The sequence below is a fragment of the Poecilia reticulata genome, chromosome 7, assembly GCF_904066995.2.
Source record: "Poecilia reticulata chromosome 7, P_reticulata-male-v2, whole genome shotgun sequence".
Lineage (NCBI taxonomy): Eukaryota > Metazoa > Chordata > Actinopteri > Cyprinodontiformes > Poeciliidae > Poecilia > Poecilia reticulata.
Window position 1 is genome coordinate 26,316,412 of NC_088836.1, and position 15,272 is coordinate 26,331,683.

Consider the following 15,272-nt stretch of genomic DNA (forward strand, 5'->3'; position numbering starts at 1 on the left):
GGAGTGTAAGGCACAAAATACTTTAAAAATATGTAACCAGAAAGTTGAGAGGAGGAAAAAACGGTGGCATAAATGTCCTTTTTTCAGCCTAAATAAAATTTGTACATCTTATTAGGCAGTCAAGTTCCCAGAGTTCATGGGAAAAGAGAAAAGGCACAAAAGGAAAGTAGATTTGGTCAACTGGGGTCAACAGGAAGTCCAGGAAAATTTAAAGCACTTCATGCTTCCCTTTGTTAACAAGAGTCATGAAGACTCTCTCTACAGTTTGCACCAAGTCCAGTCACCTCAATATACCATCTAAAGTACGAACAACTGGTTAAATAACAATATTATACTGTGTTTGTTTGAGTAGCACATTGGCCCAAATGCGGTTGAGAATCTGTGGAGGTAGAGGAAAGGATTCAAAATTAACAATGCAAATGAGATGAAAGCTGCTATTAAAGTAACTTGGAATTCATTAAAACTTAATCACAACTGCAGGCTGATTACCTCAAGTTACTCTGATGCAGAAATTCCTGTAAAAAAAAAAAGACGTGGCAAACTATGGAGAGCAAATCTACCAGAGCATGGACATGCTTTACAACAGGAAGGCATTCCTGTTTTAAATATTAGTATAAAATATATTTGATATACGAGGTTCATGTTAATGAAATAAATGCATTTTCGATTATGTATTTTGTTGATAAGCACCTCTTTACCACATAATTTTCCTTTTATTTTGTCTCCATCCAAAAGCAGTGTGCAAATGTGCGTTTTATTTTGAAGTCCTACCGGAAGCGGTGTGGTTTTTTTTCAGTTAAGCTAACTTTTCACATCTGATCCGAAGCCAAAAGTGTTCAGTGAAGACTGGGATGAAGAGTCTGGGGGATTCCACAGGGAAGCAGCATGTAGTTCACGGTAGACTCCGACTGTTTCCACACTTTTAGACTTTATCGTTTATTTTTCTTTTCCGTCTGTTTTTTTTTTTCCCACCTGGAAAGTGTCTTTTAACGTCCAGCCGACATCATGTTCCTGCGCGGCTCGAAGAAGCGACGGTCCAACCGCTCGGTAAGTTCTTCTGTTTTTAATTTAAACTGTCTGTACAGCACTTTATTTATCAAGAAGTCAACTCTCAACCCTCCAGTGTCTGTTTTGTTTCATATCCACATCAATCAACGTGAATTTAACCTGTGCAAAAACAAAAAAAAAAAAAAAAATGTCCAGAAGAGAAAACAATCCAAGCGGAACTTCGTCCCACCTTCACCTGGCTATTGTTTTGTCGTTGGACTGAATAGTGGAGATATTCCCGTCTTGTTTTCCCACTTTAGAGGTAAAAACACGCAGTAGATGTTATTTTTTATTTGGTTTTTTATTTGGCGTGCTTCTTGAAGTCGTTGTTTCTTGAGTCATGATGCGTGACGCCTCAGGTGAAGTCAGGAGTGGCTCATAAATCTGTACCTGAGCTGCAAGCAGGTTGGGATGTAGAGCAATTTGAACCCGAACATACTCAAGTACTTTCTCAGGGTTTGTAATGTAAACACCGTGGTATGTTTTCACCATAAAAACAACTTAAATAGTTAGATTAATGAAGAAAAATGCAGCGGTTTATTTGACATACATTTGGCTATGCACAATGCAATGCATAAATTACTCACCAAAAGTGAACTACTAGTGTAACGAATCCTTTTTTTTTACATATTTAATGTGTTGTTTCTATCTGAATCTAAAGTAACTACCATTATATAATTTCTAGGTGTACATTTTGTACTACATATAATTCAATTTTCATACACATCAGTTGAATTACTGTTGTTAGTTTGATTTTATGAGCCTTAATATACATTTATATTTATTTTATTCAGACTATATGATATAGTTAATTCACTAAGGATGTGTTCTAACCTTTCTGTTAATTATCATTATTTTCCAGTTACAGTGAATTAGACACTACATTACAACTAGGAAATTGCATCAGACCAATTACTAAAACACCCCAAAACATTTCTTATAAAGAAAAGTGTCTGCTTAAATTTTGGTATTTTTAAAATGTACTTTTAATCTGACAAATGATTCTCACCAACAGATTATATTTTGTAATCAGTGTGGCTAATAAGAACAGAAAATAAACATTTAAAACTGTTAACTGAATCTTAAAACACACTTATACGATTCTACAAAATGTACAAATCCAATCGGGAGCAGGAAGAAGTATAAAGTTTGATCTCGTGCCTGTCTGCACACACAGGCTCAAAGCAAATCATTTGGTACTTATTTAACAATAAGCATGTAACACTAGGGATGGGCGTTTGTCACGTTGTTATTGTGAAACATTTCTTGTTATGCTAAGACTTTGGATTTACAATAAATTCCAAATAATGACGTCAATGAGTTAACGTTTTAATTTCGCTTTGGGATCAAGTATTTTCTTAACTGAATAATTTGAAGTAGAAACCTCAGCCAACATCTGTATTGTAGAAATTATTATTGCAATTTTCTCTACTGTTTCATGAGAAAATCAAAGAATATTACTAAACTTGAAGATATATCGAAGTGCAGTTTCTGTGTGCAACTTAGTAAATAGATGTGAGGACTGACATCATGAAGAAAGACTGAAAGAAAGTCAAAAGAAATTGTTGATGCTTTTTGTTAGATATTTTATGCTACTCTCTTTCTATTTATTGTGGTTGTGATTCTGTTTGTGACAGTCTATTCATAATAGTTAACGATTATGATGGATGGATTTATGGATGGACATCATTAACCATAATGAGGTTATTTCCCTTAACAATTATTTGAGTCCCAAAACCAAAATTTACTTATTTAAATAGCCACAATGTGGCAGACATGAAACATACCGTATTTTCCGCACTATAAGGCGCACCGGATTCTAAGGCGCACTTTCAATGAATGGCCTATTTTAAAACTTTTTTCATAGGTGCATAGCATTATAAGGTGCACAGAATAGACGGTTCTGTTTAGGTTGCCAATTTGTTCCGTACTCTATTATTACACATCCACATTTGTACAGAACTGGTTCCCGAGTACTTTATATAGAAGGCTGCCCCAGTCATTGTTTCACTCATGGTGTTGGTGTTGTGTTAATGTGCCCAACTGCTTTCTGGGTAACACAGACCACTGCCGCCGCAGTCTCTGTCTCTCTTCCCCCGCCCCTCCGCCCCCTGGCTTTAAATGTATTATCAAACTTTATTAACAAACCAGCGTTCTGACAACTATCCCATCATGCACTGCGCACTTCTTCTTTTACAGGGGAAAATGAAGTCGGTGGCTGCTTACCGTAGTTGCTAGACCTGTTGTGGCTCAATATTGGTCCATATATAAGGCGCACTGGATTATAATGCGCACTGTCGGCTTTTGAGGAAATTGAAGGTTTTTAGGTGCGCCTTATAGTGCGGAAAATACGGTACCTAAAAATTAGGTAAAGAAATATCCAAAATACTAATTTTAAATGGTGACCAGAACCAATAAAAAAATATATAATATCACTTTAATTATTAATTGAGGAATACGTCAGCTTGTATTTTTGTCATCTTCTAACCTAGTCACAATATTTATGTTCTTGAAAGTCAGTTTTAGATATAAACCAGGCTGCAGTGCAATCTTATATTTATTAGACTGCAGTATAAACATTAAAGGGGCAGTATTATCTATTTTCTAGGCACATAGTGACATTTTATAGCACAATCAAGTAACTATGTTAACTTAAGTTGTTATAATAATGATATATATCAAATATGACTTATAAGAAATTTGACTTTGTAATTTAGCACCTTGAAATTGGGCCTCTGTCCCTTTAAAAACTCCTGCTGTTTCTGAAACTCCGCCTTCAGGAAGTTATCACAGCGTTTTTACCAGAAGTAGCTCAAGTAATGAGGTCAGCAGATGTGCAGCTCCACCATGTGTTTGCTAGTTGCTGCTGGCTAGTCTGAAGGAGCTGAATAGTCAGGTAAGTTGTAGAGGAGGGCTGCTGTAGGTCCACCCAGTCGTTTTGCACAGCTAAATGGTTGCCATGGAGATTAAAGGGATTTCTCAAACATGCATGAAAGAATAAAGGCAAAACTCCAGGTATTTTTTTATGAAGGGATAAGATTATTACATAATTTAAATCTCAAAAAAGTTGATTTTACATAATACTCCCCCTTTAAAGTAGATGAAACATGCTTGGTGTCAGGGTCTATTTGCTCTCTTTCTGTTTAACTAACACAGTGATTTCTAACAACTGTTTCTGCAAATGGAGATGCAGCTGAACTTGAAGGTTTTATGGGATCAAGGCCTTCCATTGCAGAAACCCTCTGTTTTGTTTTTAGAGAGGCCTGACTTGTGTTTAGTCCTAAGAGTGAGGCTGGAGGAAGACGACGCATCCAGGCTGTTTTGGGTTGAGCTGACCTCGGTGGGTCAGAAAGCAGGAAGGAAAGAATATAAAGCATCACATCACTGAGCTGCATTGTGCTGCAGAGAAACCAGCAGGCTGTCTGATCCTACCCAGTGACGAGACGAGCATCTAATACTCGACCTGCCAAGGCAGCAAAGGCCCCTGACCTCCGACCTGTCCTGTTAATTTTTAATCCGTCCAGAACCACAGCTTTGACAATCGAAATGTTGCTGTCAGTTCTTTTTCAGTGAGTAAGAACCTATTTATCACAGCTTTTGATGATTTGAGGAGAACAACACTGTTGCCATGGACCAAATGACATCATTATTATGTAATATTTACCTGTTGTCCCAATATTATGAGAAGTAGTCCCCGGTTTAGCCAGAGCGTTGGCATGTTGATGTAAGACAAACAAAGCTGGCTGGTTTTCAGTTTGTCTTTCTCTTGGTTACACCGTTACTTGGCAGCATGATGGAGCTCAGCATGACCTTGATGTGATCAAACCTCAGACTCCCACACTGACGCAAGTTCAAGGTTTTCCCCAGTGTATTATGTATACATATTGGCTTTTTGGGCTGCCAGACTTTACTTGCCCCAATGCCAAGCTAAGCAGTATTTATTTACTTTAAATAGGCTTTTTACACACTAGTGGCAGTGATATCAAAGACGGGTTAAAGAGGATCTTTGGTGAAATTGTTGTGCAAATGGCGACATTTTAATGACCTCAGGACAGTTGTCTTTTTTTTTTAATCACTGCAACTCTGTAACCACTGCCTGTCTTCATGCTAACAACTTAATCAAATAAAGTGTCAAGTCACAGATAAAGGATAAAAAAAACAATGGACAGTTTATTTTTCCTAAGTTTGAGAAGCAATGGAGGAGATAATAATCCTGATTGTTTACCTGCTGGCTGAAAGGCGTAAGCCAACGTTGTTAACGTTACCTAAGCCACATGCTAGATGAGGCAGAATGCTAGCTAGCATGGATGTTAGCATGTTGTATAAACAACATGTTATGTTTGTGCCACCAGCCTGAGTGCACACAATAAGACTGATGTGAGCACATATATCTGTGAACGAAGAGTAATGTGTTTACATCACACACACTTGCTCAATAAGTGTTTTGGCACTTATGGAATGCTATCCAGTTCAAAAATTTGTGGGCACTTTCTATTTCCAAAGTCCAAGGAGCAGTGGAGGAGATGATGACCGTGTCCGCTCACCTGCTGACGAGGACTGTCCACCTACATTTTTAACATTACCTGAACCATAGCTAGATGAGGCAGAATGCTAGCGTCCTAACATCCATGCTAGGACGTCGTATAAGCAACTTTCTGCGTCACATTTGTGCCACCAAAGTGAGCGTGACTGATGTAAGCACGTATATGATGTAAGCACTTATGGAACGCCATCCAGCTCAAAAATATGTGCCTTCCAGCATGTAGAAGTCAACATCTATGTGCCTGCATGTTGTTCTCTACGTGTTAGAAGTCACATATTTATGAACTGGATGGCGTTCTTTTGGTGCTTGCTTGGTTTTGTGTCTTTACCTGCAACTTGACAAAGTTTATGTAAATGAACCATATGAGCAGCCAATCACTGAGAGGCTTTTTTCATCCAATCAGAGCATTCCTTGCTAATACTGCATTCACTCGTATTAATAACCAATCACAGCCAGCAAGTCAAAATAACGCACCAAGAGAAAACTGTAGGATTGGGAAAAGCAGTGTAAAATAATAAATTTGTACTCAAATGCAAATATGCTTACTCATCATTATTCATTTTAAGTAATTTAAAATATGACCAACATTACATAGCTTAAGATCCACTAGCTGATTACTTTATCAGGATTTCACTAACTAATTTTATATTTTCAGATTTCTTGTTAAATGTTGTAGTTTTTAAACATCAAAAGTACACAATGGGCTGCTGGTGGAGTTGACTTAGACTTGATTAATGAACATATTATTTACCTTGCCTTGTTTTTGTTTGGAGGAAACTTCCTGTTGCCACTCCCATTTAGAGCACAAAAGGAAAACCTCAGCCTGCAGACAAAGACTTGATACTGTATCCTTCATGGAAAGCTAAAAAGCAGAACAGGAAGCCCCCTCTCTGCTCTCTGTCATTACAAACAAACGTAAAGCGGCTGTTTTCTTATTATTTTAAGGTGGTTGTATATATAACATGTACTACAAGTGTGTTCCAACACAAACAGAATAAACACTCATCACAAATTACTGTTTGTTTTTTGTGAACCCCAACTGTGTCAGTTTAAGACAAACTTATTTAATCCATGTTTGTGTAGAGATAAAACTCTTTTCTCACTGTTTCTAATCTCTTGCCCCCTCGTTGCGTCACCGCTGAACCCAAAGCTTTATTCTTAATTACAATTTGCCCGAAACATGTGAGCATTCATTCAACAATCTCAACTCTTTTCTCTTCCTGATATCAATCCGTTTGAGGATTATAGTTTATCTCAATTCAAATTTACAGCACAAATTGTTTAACAATTAAAAATCTCTAAAGTGCGGCATGCATTTGTATTCGCCACCCTTTTGTTTACAATTTGTAGTACTTTTACAGCATCTGCTGGGTGACATTTTTATCCGTTCTTGGCTAAAGATTAGTAAGACTGGATGGAGATTGAATGTCATGTTTTGTGTCTTACTTCAGTTTTCTATTTGGATTTAGGCCTGGGCTTTGACTAGACCTTTCTAATACATCTGTACCAGTCCGTTGTTGCTCTTACCGTAACTTTAAGGTTGATCAGCTGGAAGATGAAGCTCCATAAGAGCCTCTGGCTTTAGAGATCCCCACATCATGATTCTCCCACCTTTGTGTTTTACTTTGGGATGACGTGTTCTTGAGGCAAAGAGTGACAACATCTACTGGAAATGTGATACTATTTGGTCTTTAAAAATCATCCATAATATGATAATATGGTGTAGAAGTATAAAAGAGTGACATTATAGAGATGTTTCTTGTCTTCTTTGATATTCACTGTGGATTAATCTGCATTTTCAGCACTGTGGAAGTCAAAGCGAGAGTGCAACTAAGCAAAATAATTTTTACAATAATTGTTTGTATGTGTACTACAGTATTTTTGTGATTATTTAATACAGAAATTAAGATTGAGATACAAATTTTATTAACTGCACATTTACTCTATTTACCTTAGCACTCCGGGCCTTTGCAGGGGCGACATATTTCATTTTAAATGTTTTTGAAAATTGATCTTTTTTTCCCCGTTAGTTTTTGCTGAATGTGTCCAGAGCCACATAAACTAAACCTACTGAGATCAAGAAGTATCATTTCATTTTCTCCCCTGTGGCTTCTGAAGTAAACGTTTTTCAAGTCGACTAAAGTTTCCAGTTGTGATGTTATCCTGCAGCTAAATTCTTTCTGAATCTGGAGGACTGCAGATGTACACCTCAGTGTACAGAAGTTTTCTTTTCTTTTTTAAAGCGTGTGCCTCCAAGGCTCAGTCAGCCTGTCAGAGTAACAACTCAGGAACTTTTTTTGAGGAAACAAAAAGTGGAAGGACCCAGTCACAAAGAAATCATCTGTATTTTAAACATTATAACCCATCTTCAATGCCTTTTATTGGGATTTTATTTTATAAAATACGTTTTCACCCTGTCCTTTTTGGAAAATAGCTTAGGTTTAGCCTGATAGGATGGAAGTCACAAGCTCCCTTACGGAAGAAAATCACCCACAGCATGACGCTGCCACCACCATATTTGCTTTAGAGCCATGAGTGGAGTTATTTTTACTTCACGCTTAGTGCCTCTTTGCATGCAGGCCATAAAACCAGCTTTTATGAAACTGGACATGTTCTCTAATGAACCTCTAAGGCCTTCACAGAGCAGCTGGATTCACACAGAGATTAGGTGACTGTATGGCGGCACATTCCTGTCAAAAGCCACACTGGTTTAAAAAAAAAAAAGTCTCTAATTTACGTTATACCGGCAGATGTTGTTGCCTGAATTCTACTGTATGAATACAGTAAAAGCTGTATGTATATGGTAAACTTCTGGCATCCACAATGGCCAGTATTTTACCGTAAATTAGAGAATTTATTTATTTATTTTTTTACAGTTCACCGGAGCTTAAAAGTGTAACTCACCCCTCTGTTAAAGCGTAGCCCCGGTGTCCAAAGCTTTTGTACCACTTTTGGGCCAAAATCATCAGCTCAAAATAAATATAAATTTTAAACGATATCATCACCAAAAATTCACTTTTTTTTAACCTACTCAACAATAAATTTAGCATAAAGTATTTTAATTAAACAGATACAATCAGTTTGTTTTTTTTGTAGGAACATGATCAGAACTTCAAATGGTTTTTGCATATTTGTACTTTCCTTGTTAATTGAAAGCCGTCCTGTTCATTTATTATTTTGGGCTTGATTTAAGAAACTAAAAAAATAAAAACTGGATCTTGGTCAGTTTACTGCATTTAGCCAAGTTTTAATACAGCAATCAAAAATCTGCACCACAGATCTGGAACAAACTTTCAGAAACTGCGAAACAGTTGAAACACATACTTGTATTGATAATTTAACAATGTAATGTTTGTTACCGGCTTCACATTTGTTGACTGTTTATGATGTTTCTATGTTTTCATGATGCAGAGCACTTTAACCTGGCTGTTTGCTGAAATGTGCTGCACAAATAGACTTGATTTGGGTGCACCAAAGTGTAGTTTAGAGTATAAATCGTTGAGTAGATGTTGTCCTATTTACCATAAGAATGGAAGAAAAGCAGCAAGCATGGAAAAGATGATCATTTTATGTTGCATCTAAGATTATGTAACTAGATTTTGATTTAAAAGTTGTAGTTTTGTCCTGATTTTTGTAATTTGTTATTAAATTGTGGTCTGGGGGCTGTGAAAATTCAGTCAAAGTGCTGCAAATGGCCCCCGGCCCCCACTTTGAACACCTATAACAATAACAGACTTTTTTTTAAAAAGTGACTACTGACAAATTTAGAAACTTTTTTTCTGTTATTGGACTAAAGCAGCGATTGCTCTGCAGCAACTGTGAATAAACAAATGTTCCATTAAGAGCAATGCGCTCTCTCCATTTATAAGTGAACGGTTGAGATTGCTCAATAATCTCCTCAGGGGTTTCAGGCAGGAATGTGGAGCCATGTGGCTCCTCCTTAAGGCAACTGGCTGCATTTCATTTTATCGCAGGGTATCAAAGTAAAGGGGGCAGAATCCGCACATGAAATCCAGGTAAAACACATTGAAGTTTGTGGTTTTAACGTGACAATATGCAAAAAACCGTCAAAGTGTATTTGTAAATCTGCATGTAATTAAATTATTCTCGGCGTGTTTTGGATTTCTCCTACATTTCAGATGGTTATCTTTTAGCTTATACATCCAGACACATTCACTCAGGTTAAATAAAAGAAAACCACAGGTCGGTTTTTACCCGACAGCCTTCACATGTCTGTGAAAACAGAGCCGTCTCCACTGTTAATGGGCTGCAGTTCTCGAAAGCAGTCGTAAAAATCTCAGCTTGGCAAAACAGGCTTAACGTGAATCCAGTTTTAGGGTTGGTGGTTAGAAATAAGGCAGGTGAGCAGGTATGCACAGGTACTTCAGTTTATTGCTTTCATACCTGCAGCTTGTTTACGCATTTAGATCTCAGCCAGAAGCAACTGTTTGGTTCTCTGATCCTCATGTCAGTCGTGTGCAGAGTTTGTTTATACTTATTCTCTGAAAAGTAAAGTGTTGGCTGAAATGAGAGGAGCGATGCAGCAGAGTTTGGTTTACTGAAGAGAGGAGAAAAAAGAGCAGAGCGGCAGAGTTGCATGGGGAGGGAAAGGGTGCAGCTCTCATCCTGTGTCTGCTTCCTTCCTCACATCTCTAAAAAGAGGCCTGGATCTGCAAAATGCATGCTGAATACACACACACACACACACACACACACACACACGTTCCTGCAGGAATGGAAGCAAAGCAGTTTTAGTATCAAAGCTCAGCAGTTTTGTCTGTTTTAATTCAGCGCTCAGTTCAGCCTGGAGGTTTGATCTGCTGATACAATCTGAGCTCAGATGTTCAGGGTTTGTACTGGTGGTTAAAATCCTTGAATTTCAATTCAGAAAGTGCTTGATTTCAAGGATAAGATCCTTGAAAGTGCTTGATATTCAATCAGCACAGTTTTGTGATAAAGTGCAATCTAACGTTTGATTAAAAGGCTAAATTTACAAAACATTACTTGCGGTTGAAACTAGGTATTTAAAAAAAACTTCTCAGTATCTGAAGTTAAACCAGATCAAACTTCTCATGTTTTAAGTTAGTTGGAATTACTTCAATTATTTCTATTTGCTAAATGGCAGAATTTTTTTTTAGAAATTTTTAAAATAACTTTCCTTTCGTTTCGTTGAAGCATTTAATTTGAGCTCAAAAGTGATCTATCGTAACACGATTTGTTTAGATTGTTCCAATGCATTGAATATTTATCGTTCACTGATTGAAAAAAGGTTGTCTTATATTCTATACGTTAAACAACATTATTACAATTTTTTGTTGTTGTTGTGTTTTGTTCTCAGCTTTGTCAGGTGTGTTGTGAGTGAGAGACATTTCAAAATATAACATTTTAGTATATTTAAGTTTATGCTGTCCCTGCTGTATGATTAAGAATGCTATTACAAGACATTTTTAGCAATTTCTTGTAATACTAAGAAGACATAGAAACTGTTTTTTTTCTTAGTTGATTTAAAGTCTGGTGCTGGAAAAGTTTGAAAACTGTTTGAATCTTACTGTGGGAAAAGTGTACCCACCCTGTGGTGAATGTGTAATAAAACCATTCATGTACCTCATTCATTATGTTAATGGTTTGGAAGAAAACTAACGCTGAACCCCGGACAAAAGCGAAAATGTAATAAATCTGTCTGTTCTCGGCTTCTGGCTGTTTTTCTGACCACATCATGCAAAGCGCCGCCTGTGCTGGCGTCTGTTGGTATCTGCCTGTCGTTTTCCTGAAAGAGTGAACCAGAGCTGCGATCAGGAACTAATGTGAACTAAAGCGGCTTCATGTTGTGTTTGAAGCAGGAGGAAGAAGACCCAGACAGAGGCCAGCCCTGCATGCGCTGCGGAGATCAGTGTCCCGGCTTCCGCGTCCACGGCTGGAGGTAAAACCTGCTCCCAAACGCTGCCGCCGCCGCCGCCGGTGAACTGTGCAGGAAGTGTTTCACCCAGGATGAAAACTCACCTCCAGTCGGGTCACAGTTTCTGCTGCTGCTCTCTGGATCTGCTGCAGCTGAAAATAGCAAGTAAAAACCGAGCTGTAGGACTGAAACGATTAATTATCTGTAGAAATCAACTAATATAGTTATCGATTAATCGCTAACTGAGTAGAGACTCAAAAGAAAAAGGCCATTTGCTGAAAGAAAAACATAATAAGATCAGTAATTAAGCCAACAATGTACCAAAAAAATCAATTTTGCATTTAAGATTTTAACAAAAACTTTGTAAATATTTTCTTAAAGCAGTTTAGTTTTGGTTCAAATTCTGTTAAGCATATCGTACTAATTACTTTTTGCCATTCAATTATAAAAACAGTCAATAGATCAGATCTACACAAGTTTAAACATAAGTAATACTCATAATATAAAAAGGAAGATTAAATTTATCCCAGAAAACTCCAACATTTTGAGATTAATCTAAAAGATTTTCTAGAAAATACTAAGAAATTTATGAGTTTGAAAAGTTTAAAATTTGCTAGAAAACAATTTGAAATTTGGAGATTTAATCACAGAACATTTCTAGAAAAGATCTGGACATTCTTGTGTTTCAAAAGTTGAAAATCTTTTACTTTTGGAAATTTTCTGAGTTTCAAAAGTCTAAAATGTTTCTTTCTAGAAAATTTCTGATTATAATCTCAAAATTTCTGAATGTTTTTTTTTAGCAAATTTTCAACTTTTCAAACTAAGAAATTTCCAAATATTTTGTAGGAAATTTCTTCCATTAATCTAAAAATTAAAAAAAAAAATTTGGGAGCAAATTTTCAACTTTTGAAGTTCAGAAATGTCCTTTAGCAGAATTTTCCTCTTACTTTATATTCTACCTACAACGTTCCTAATGCGCAATCGCATGTCGATGTGTGAAATTACAAGTAATTTAAGTATGTCCTAGATATAAATAAGGTAAAATAATTGGATAAATAATCATGGTTATGTAAATAATTCAGTCTCATCAGCTTGTTTGAATAGACTGTACCTGTTTGTAGCAGAGCTGCATGTCAAAGCTGCAGCAGTTTGATCTTCCATCCTCAGCCTTGATGAAGTGATGATGAAGCCTTTGTTGTCTTTATCATCACTCGTCACGGTCCAGATGGCGTCCCACCGCTCGTCTCCTCACCTGCAGGCTTGTGAAGTTAGAGACTTTTTACGCAGATCCTCTCAGTGATCACCTGCAGCACAAGTCAAGCTCAAACCGACACAGAATGAATAGAGTCTGGATTTTTAGACAGTTCATACAGCTTAGTTACAAGTTCATCAAGTAAATGTATTAAGTTCATTAAGTTGTCATGCTAAACAAGCGTAAATAAGGTAAGTTTGACAAACTTAATGTGATTACATGTTGCAGATTAGCCCTATTTTTTAAGTTGCAGCTCTATTGTGTTTTTTTCCATGTGAATACTTTACATATGTTTTAAGAGTGTGCACTCCTGATAAGTTGTACATCTTTAGGTTTTTGTTGCACTTTTTTTTCTGACTTGTTTTCTTTGCAGGCCTTGCACTGCCCTGTAATTGAATATTATACACAGTTTGTTTTTAAAAATTGGACGGTTAAATTAAATGTGTCAAGACTAAAAAAGTCTACAAACCACATATGAGCAGTATGGGAAATGATTAAAAGAACAAACAATACAAAACACTCAGAGACGAGGTGCATCACGCAAATTAAAGCAAGTTCTTTGCAAAGTTTTCTGTCTGTTGACATAATGCTGGTTAGTTTTCATGGCCTTTTATTAATTAATTAATTAGTCAGAATCCAGATGCTTAACAAGCAAAACATTTTTCTGGTAACAACTACCGAAATAAATCTAAAAACAAGTAAAAAAGCAACAGAAAACATCAATGGCCGAAGACTTTTGTACTTTATTCTTGTAATTTAGCTGTTAGTCACTCCAGACGTGTGATTATTATGCCATATGTGAAGTTTGGTTGTTTTCCTTCAGACGTTTCTTCCTGCTCCTGTAATGTATATCCAGCTGGTTGGGTCTGTGGGCAATCTGATCCTGTCCCTCAGATTAACCAGATTAGGCTGTGGAAGCCGCCATCTTTACCGCCCTCTGTCCGCCACTTTTCTGTTTTTCAGTCTCCACCGTTCTCCAAACCTCATGGTACATTCGGAGTTCTTCACAAAAGTATTGATTCGCCCAAAAATTTCTCAAGAACATTAATTCATTTCTTTTGGATTTTATGTCATCGACCAAACTAATTAGTTCTTAATTCTGACATAAAAGGACATTCATCAATTGTTTATGTGCTTTTAATTTGATATCTTTAAATAAAACCCAGTACAACCAGTGACTTTTAGAAGTCCACTAATCGGTAACTAGTCAACCTGTGAGTAAATCCAGTTTTCATGCATCCTTAAAAAGTCTTAAATTTGTGTTTAAAGTATGTCCTTAAAATGTCTTAAGTTCTTTTTTTAATCTAGTTTGATCTTTAATATGTAAATCGCAGATCTGAATTTTTGTTGTGGTAGGATTATTTAATTGAGTCGCACACAGACTTGTAAATTTATCCCTTGTTCATCTCAGCTCACGTGTTGCCAACCGATACTATTTATTAGCATTTTTTATTTGTACATTTCTCTGTGTATCTTAAAGAAATTGTATTAAAAGTCTTAGATTTGAGTTGTTACATTTGATGATTTGCAAAGTAAAATGTGCAAAACATTCATCTTCTAGATCTGCAAATCTGTTGCAGATTAAAAAAAAATAATACTTGTAGTTTCAGTTGTAGTGAAAGGGGAGTTTCACAAACTATTGACCTTTATGAGCTGGATAGAAAATTCACAGTTGTAAAACTGAGTAACATTTGAGTAGAAATGTGCTGGCCTGTCACTTCAGATACCAATAAAATATAGAGGTTTTTAAATGTAGCAACATTTAATCAAGACTGAATAAATATAAAATACACTAAATGTAAAATAATGTAATTTTAAAACATTTTAATGAATTAGTCTGTCATGAATTGGTCCAAATAGTAGATTTTTCTTATTTTTTAAAAGTTTCCTCAGTACAGGTCAAAGAGAGTGATTAAAAAAAAGAGACAAAACATATATTTTTATTTTACATTATGAAACAGTTAAATACACTTTTAGTTTATGTCATTTCATTACGCATTACAGACAGATTAGGAAATGTCAGGTAAAATGACAGAGACGAATGTCCCGCTAAGCCACGTCCGATCCGGCAGAATGAGCCACATGAACGTTATTAAGTGATTGAGATCGATTGGGGTCAGTTTTTAGGACCTCAGAGTCTGCTTCTAATTTCATCCTCCTTAATAATCAATCGAGAGTCACACCTTCGCTGGCGGAGAAGATCCTCCCAGAGACCACAGGCTCAGCTGCTGGAGCTGGCTGAGCGGGAAGCGATCCATCTTCATCCCGGGCTTTTCCTGATCTGCGGTGGGGGGCAGATGGTGCTTCCGCTGCCCGGCGGAAAGTGAATTGAGTTACCGCTGACCCGCAGGTCCCCCACTATGCTTCAAAAGTGATCAAAGTCACCAGGAGCTATTAGTTTCAGTCGCCATGTGGCAATTAGTCCGTCCCTTATTAGTGGCAGGGAGTTAACAGGGCAAAGCCCATCTGTTGGGATCTGAGGCGCGTTTACTGTCGTCCCCCTGCAGTTTGTCTCAATTTTAGATTATCACAAA

General features: G+C 36.8%; 1 protein-coding gene across 2 annotated transcripts in view; it reads left to right on the plus strand.

Moving 5' to 3' along the window:
- The first annotated feature begins 787 nt into the window (after positions 1-787).
- The window catches only part of prickle3 (prickle homolog 3), a 29,902-nt gene continuing 15,417 nt past the window's right edge, over positions 788-15,272 (plus strand). The window contains exons 1-2 of one of the 2 annotated variants that reach the window (XM_008414368.3): positions 788-1,047; positions 11,428-11,510. In XM_008414368.3, the coding sequence (XP_008412590.2) occupies positions 1,006-1,047; positions 11,428-11,510 (125 nt within the window). In that variant the 5' untranslated portion in view covers positions 788-1,005. The remainder of the gene's footprint in view (positions 1,048-11,427; positions 11,511-15,272) is intronic. The other variant, XM_008414369.3, reaches the window with a different exon arrangement.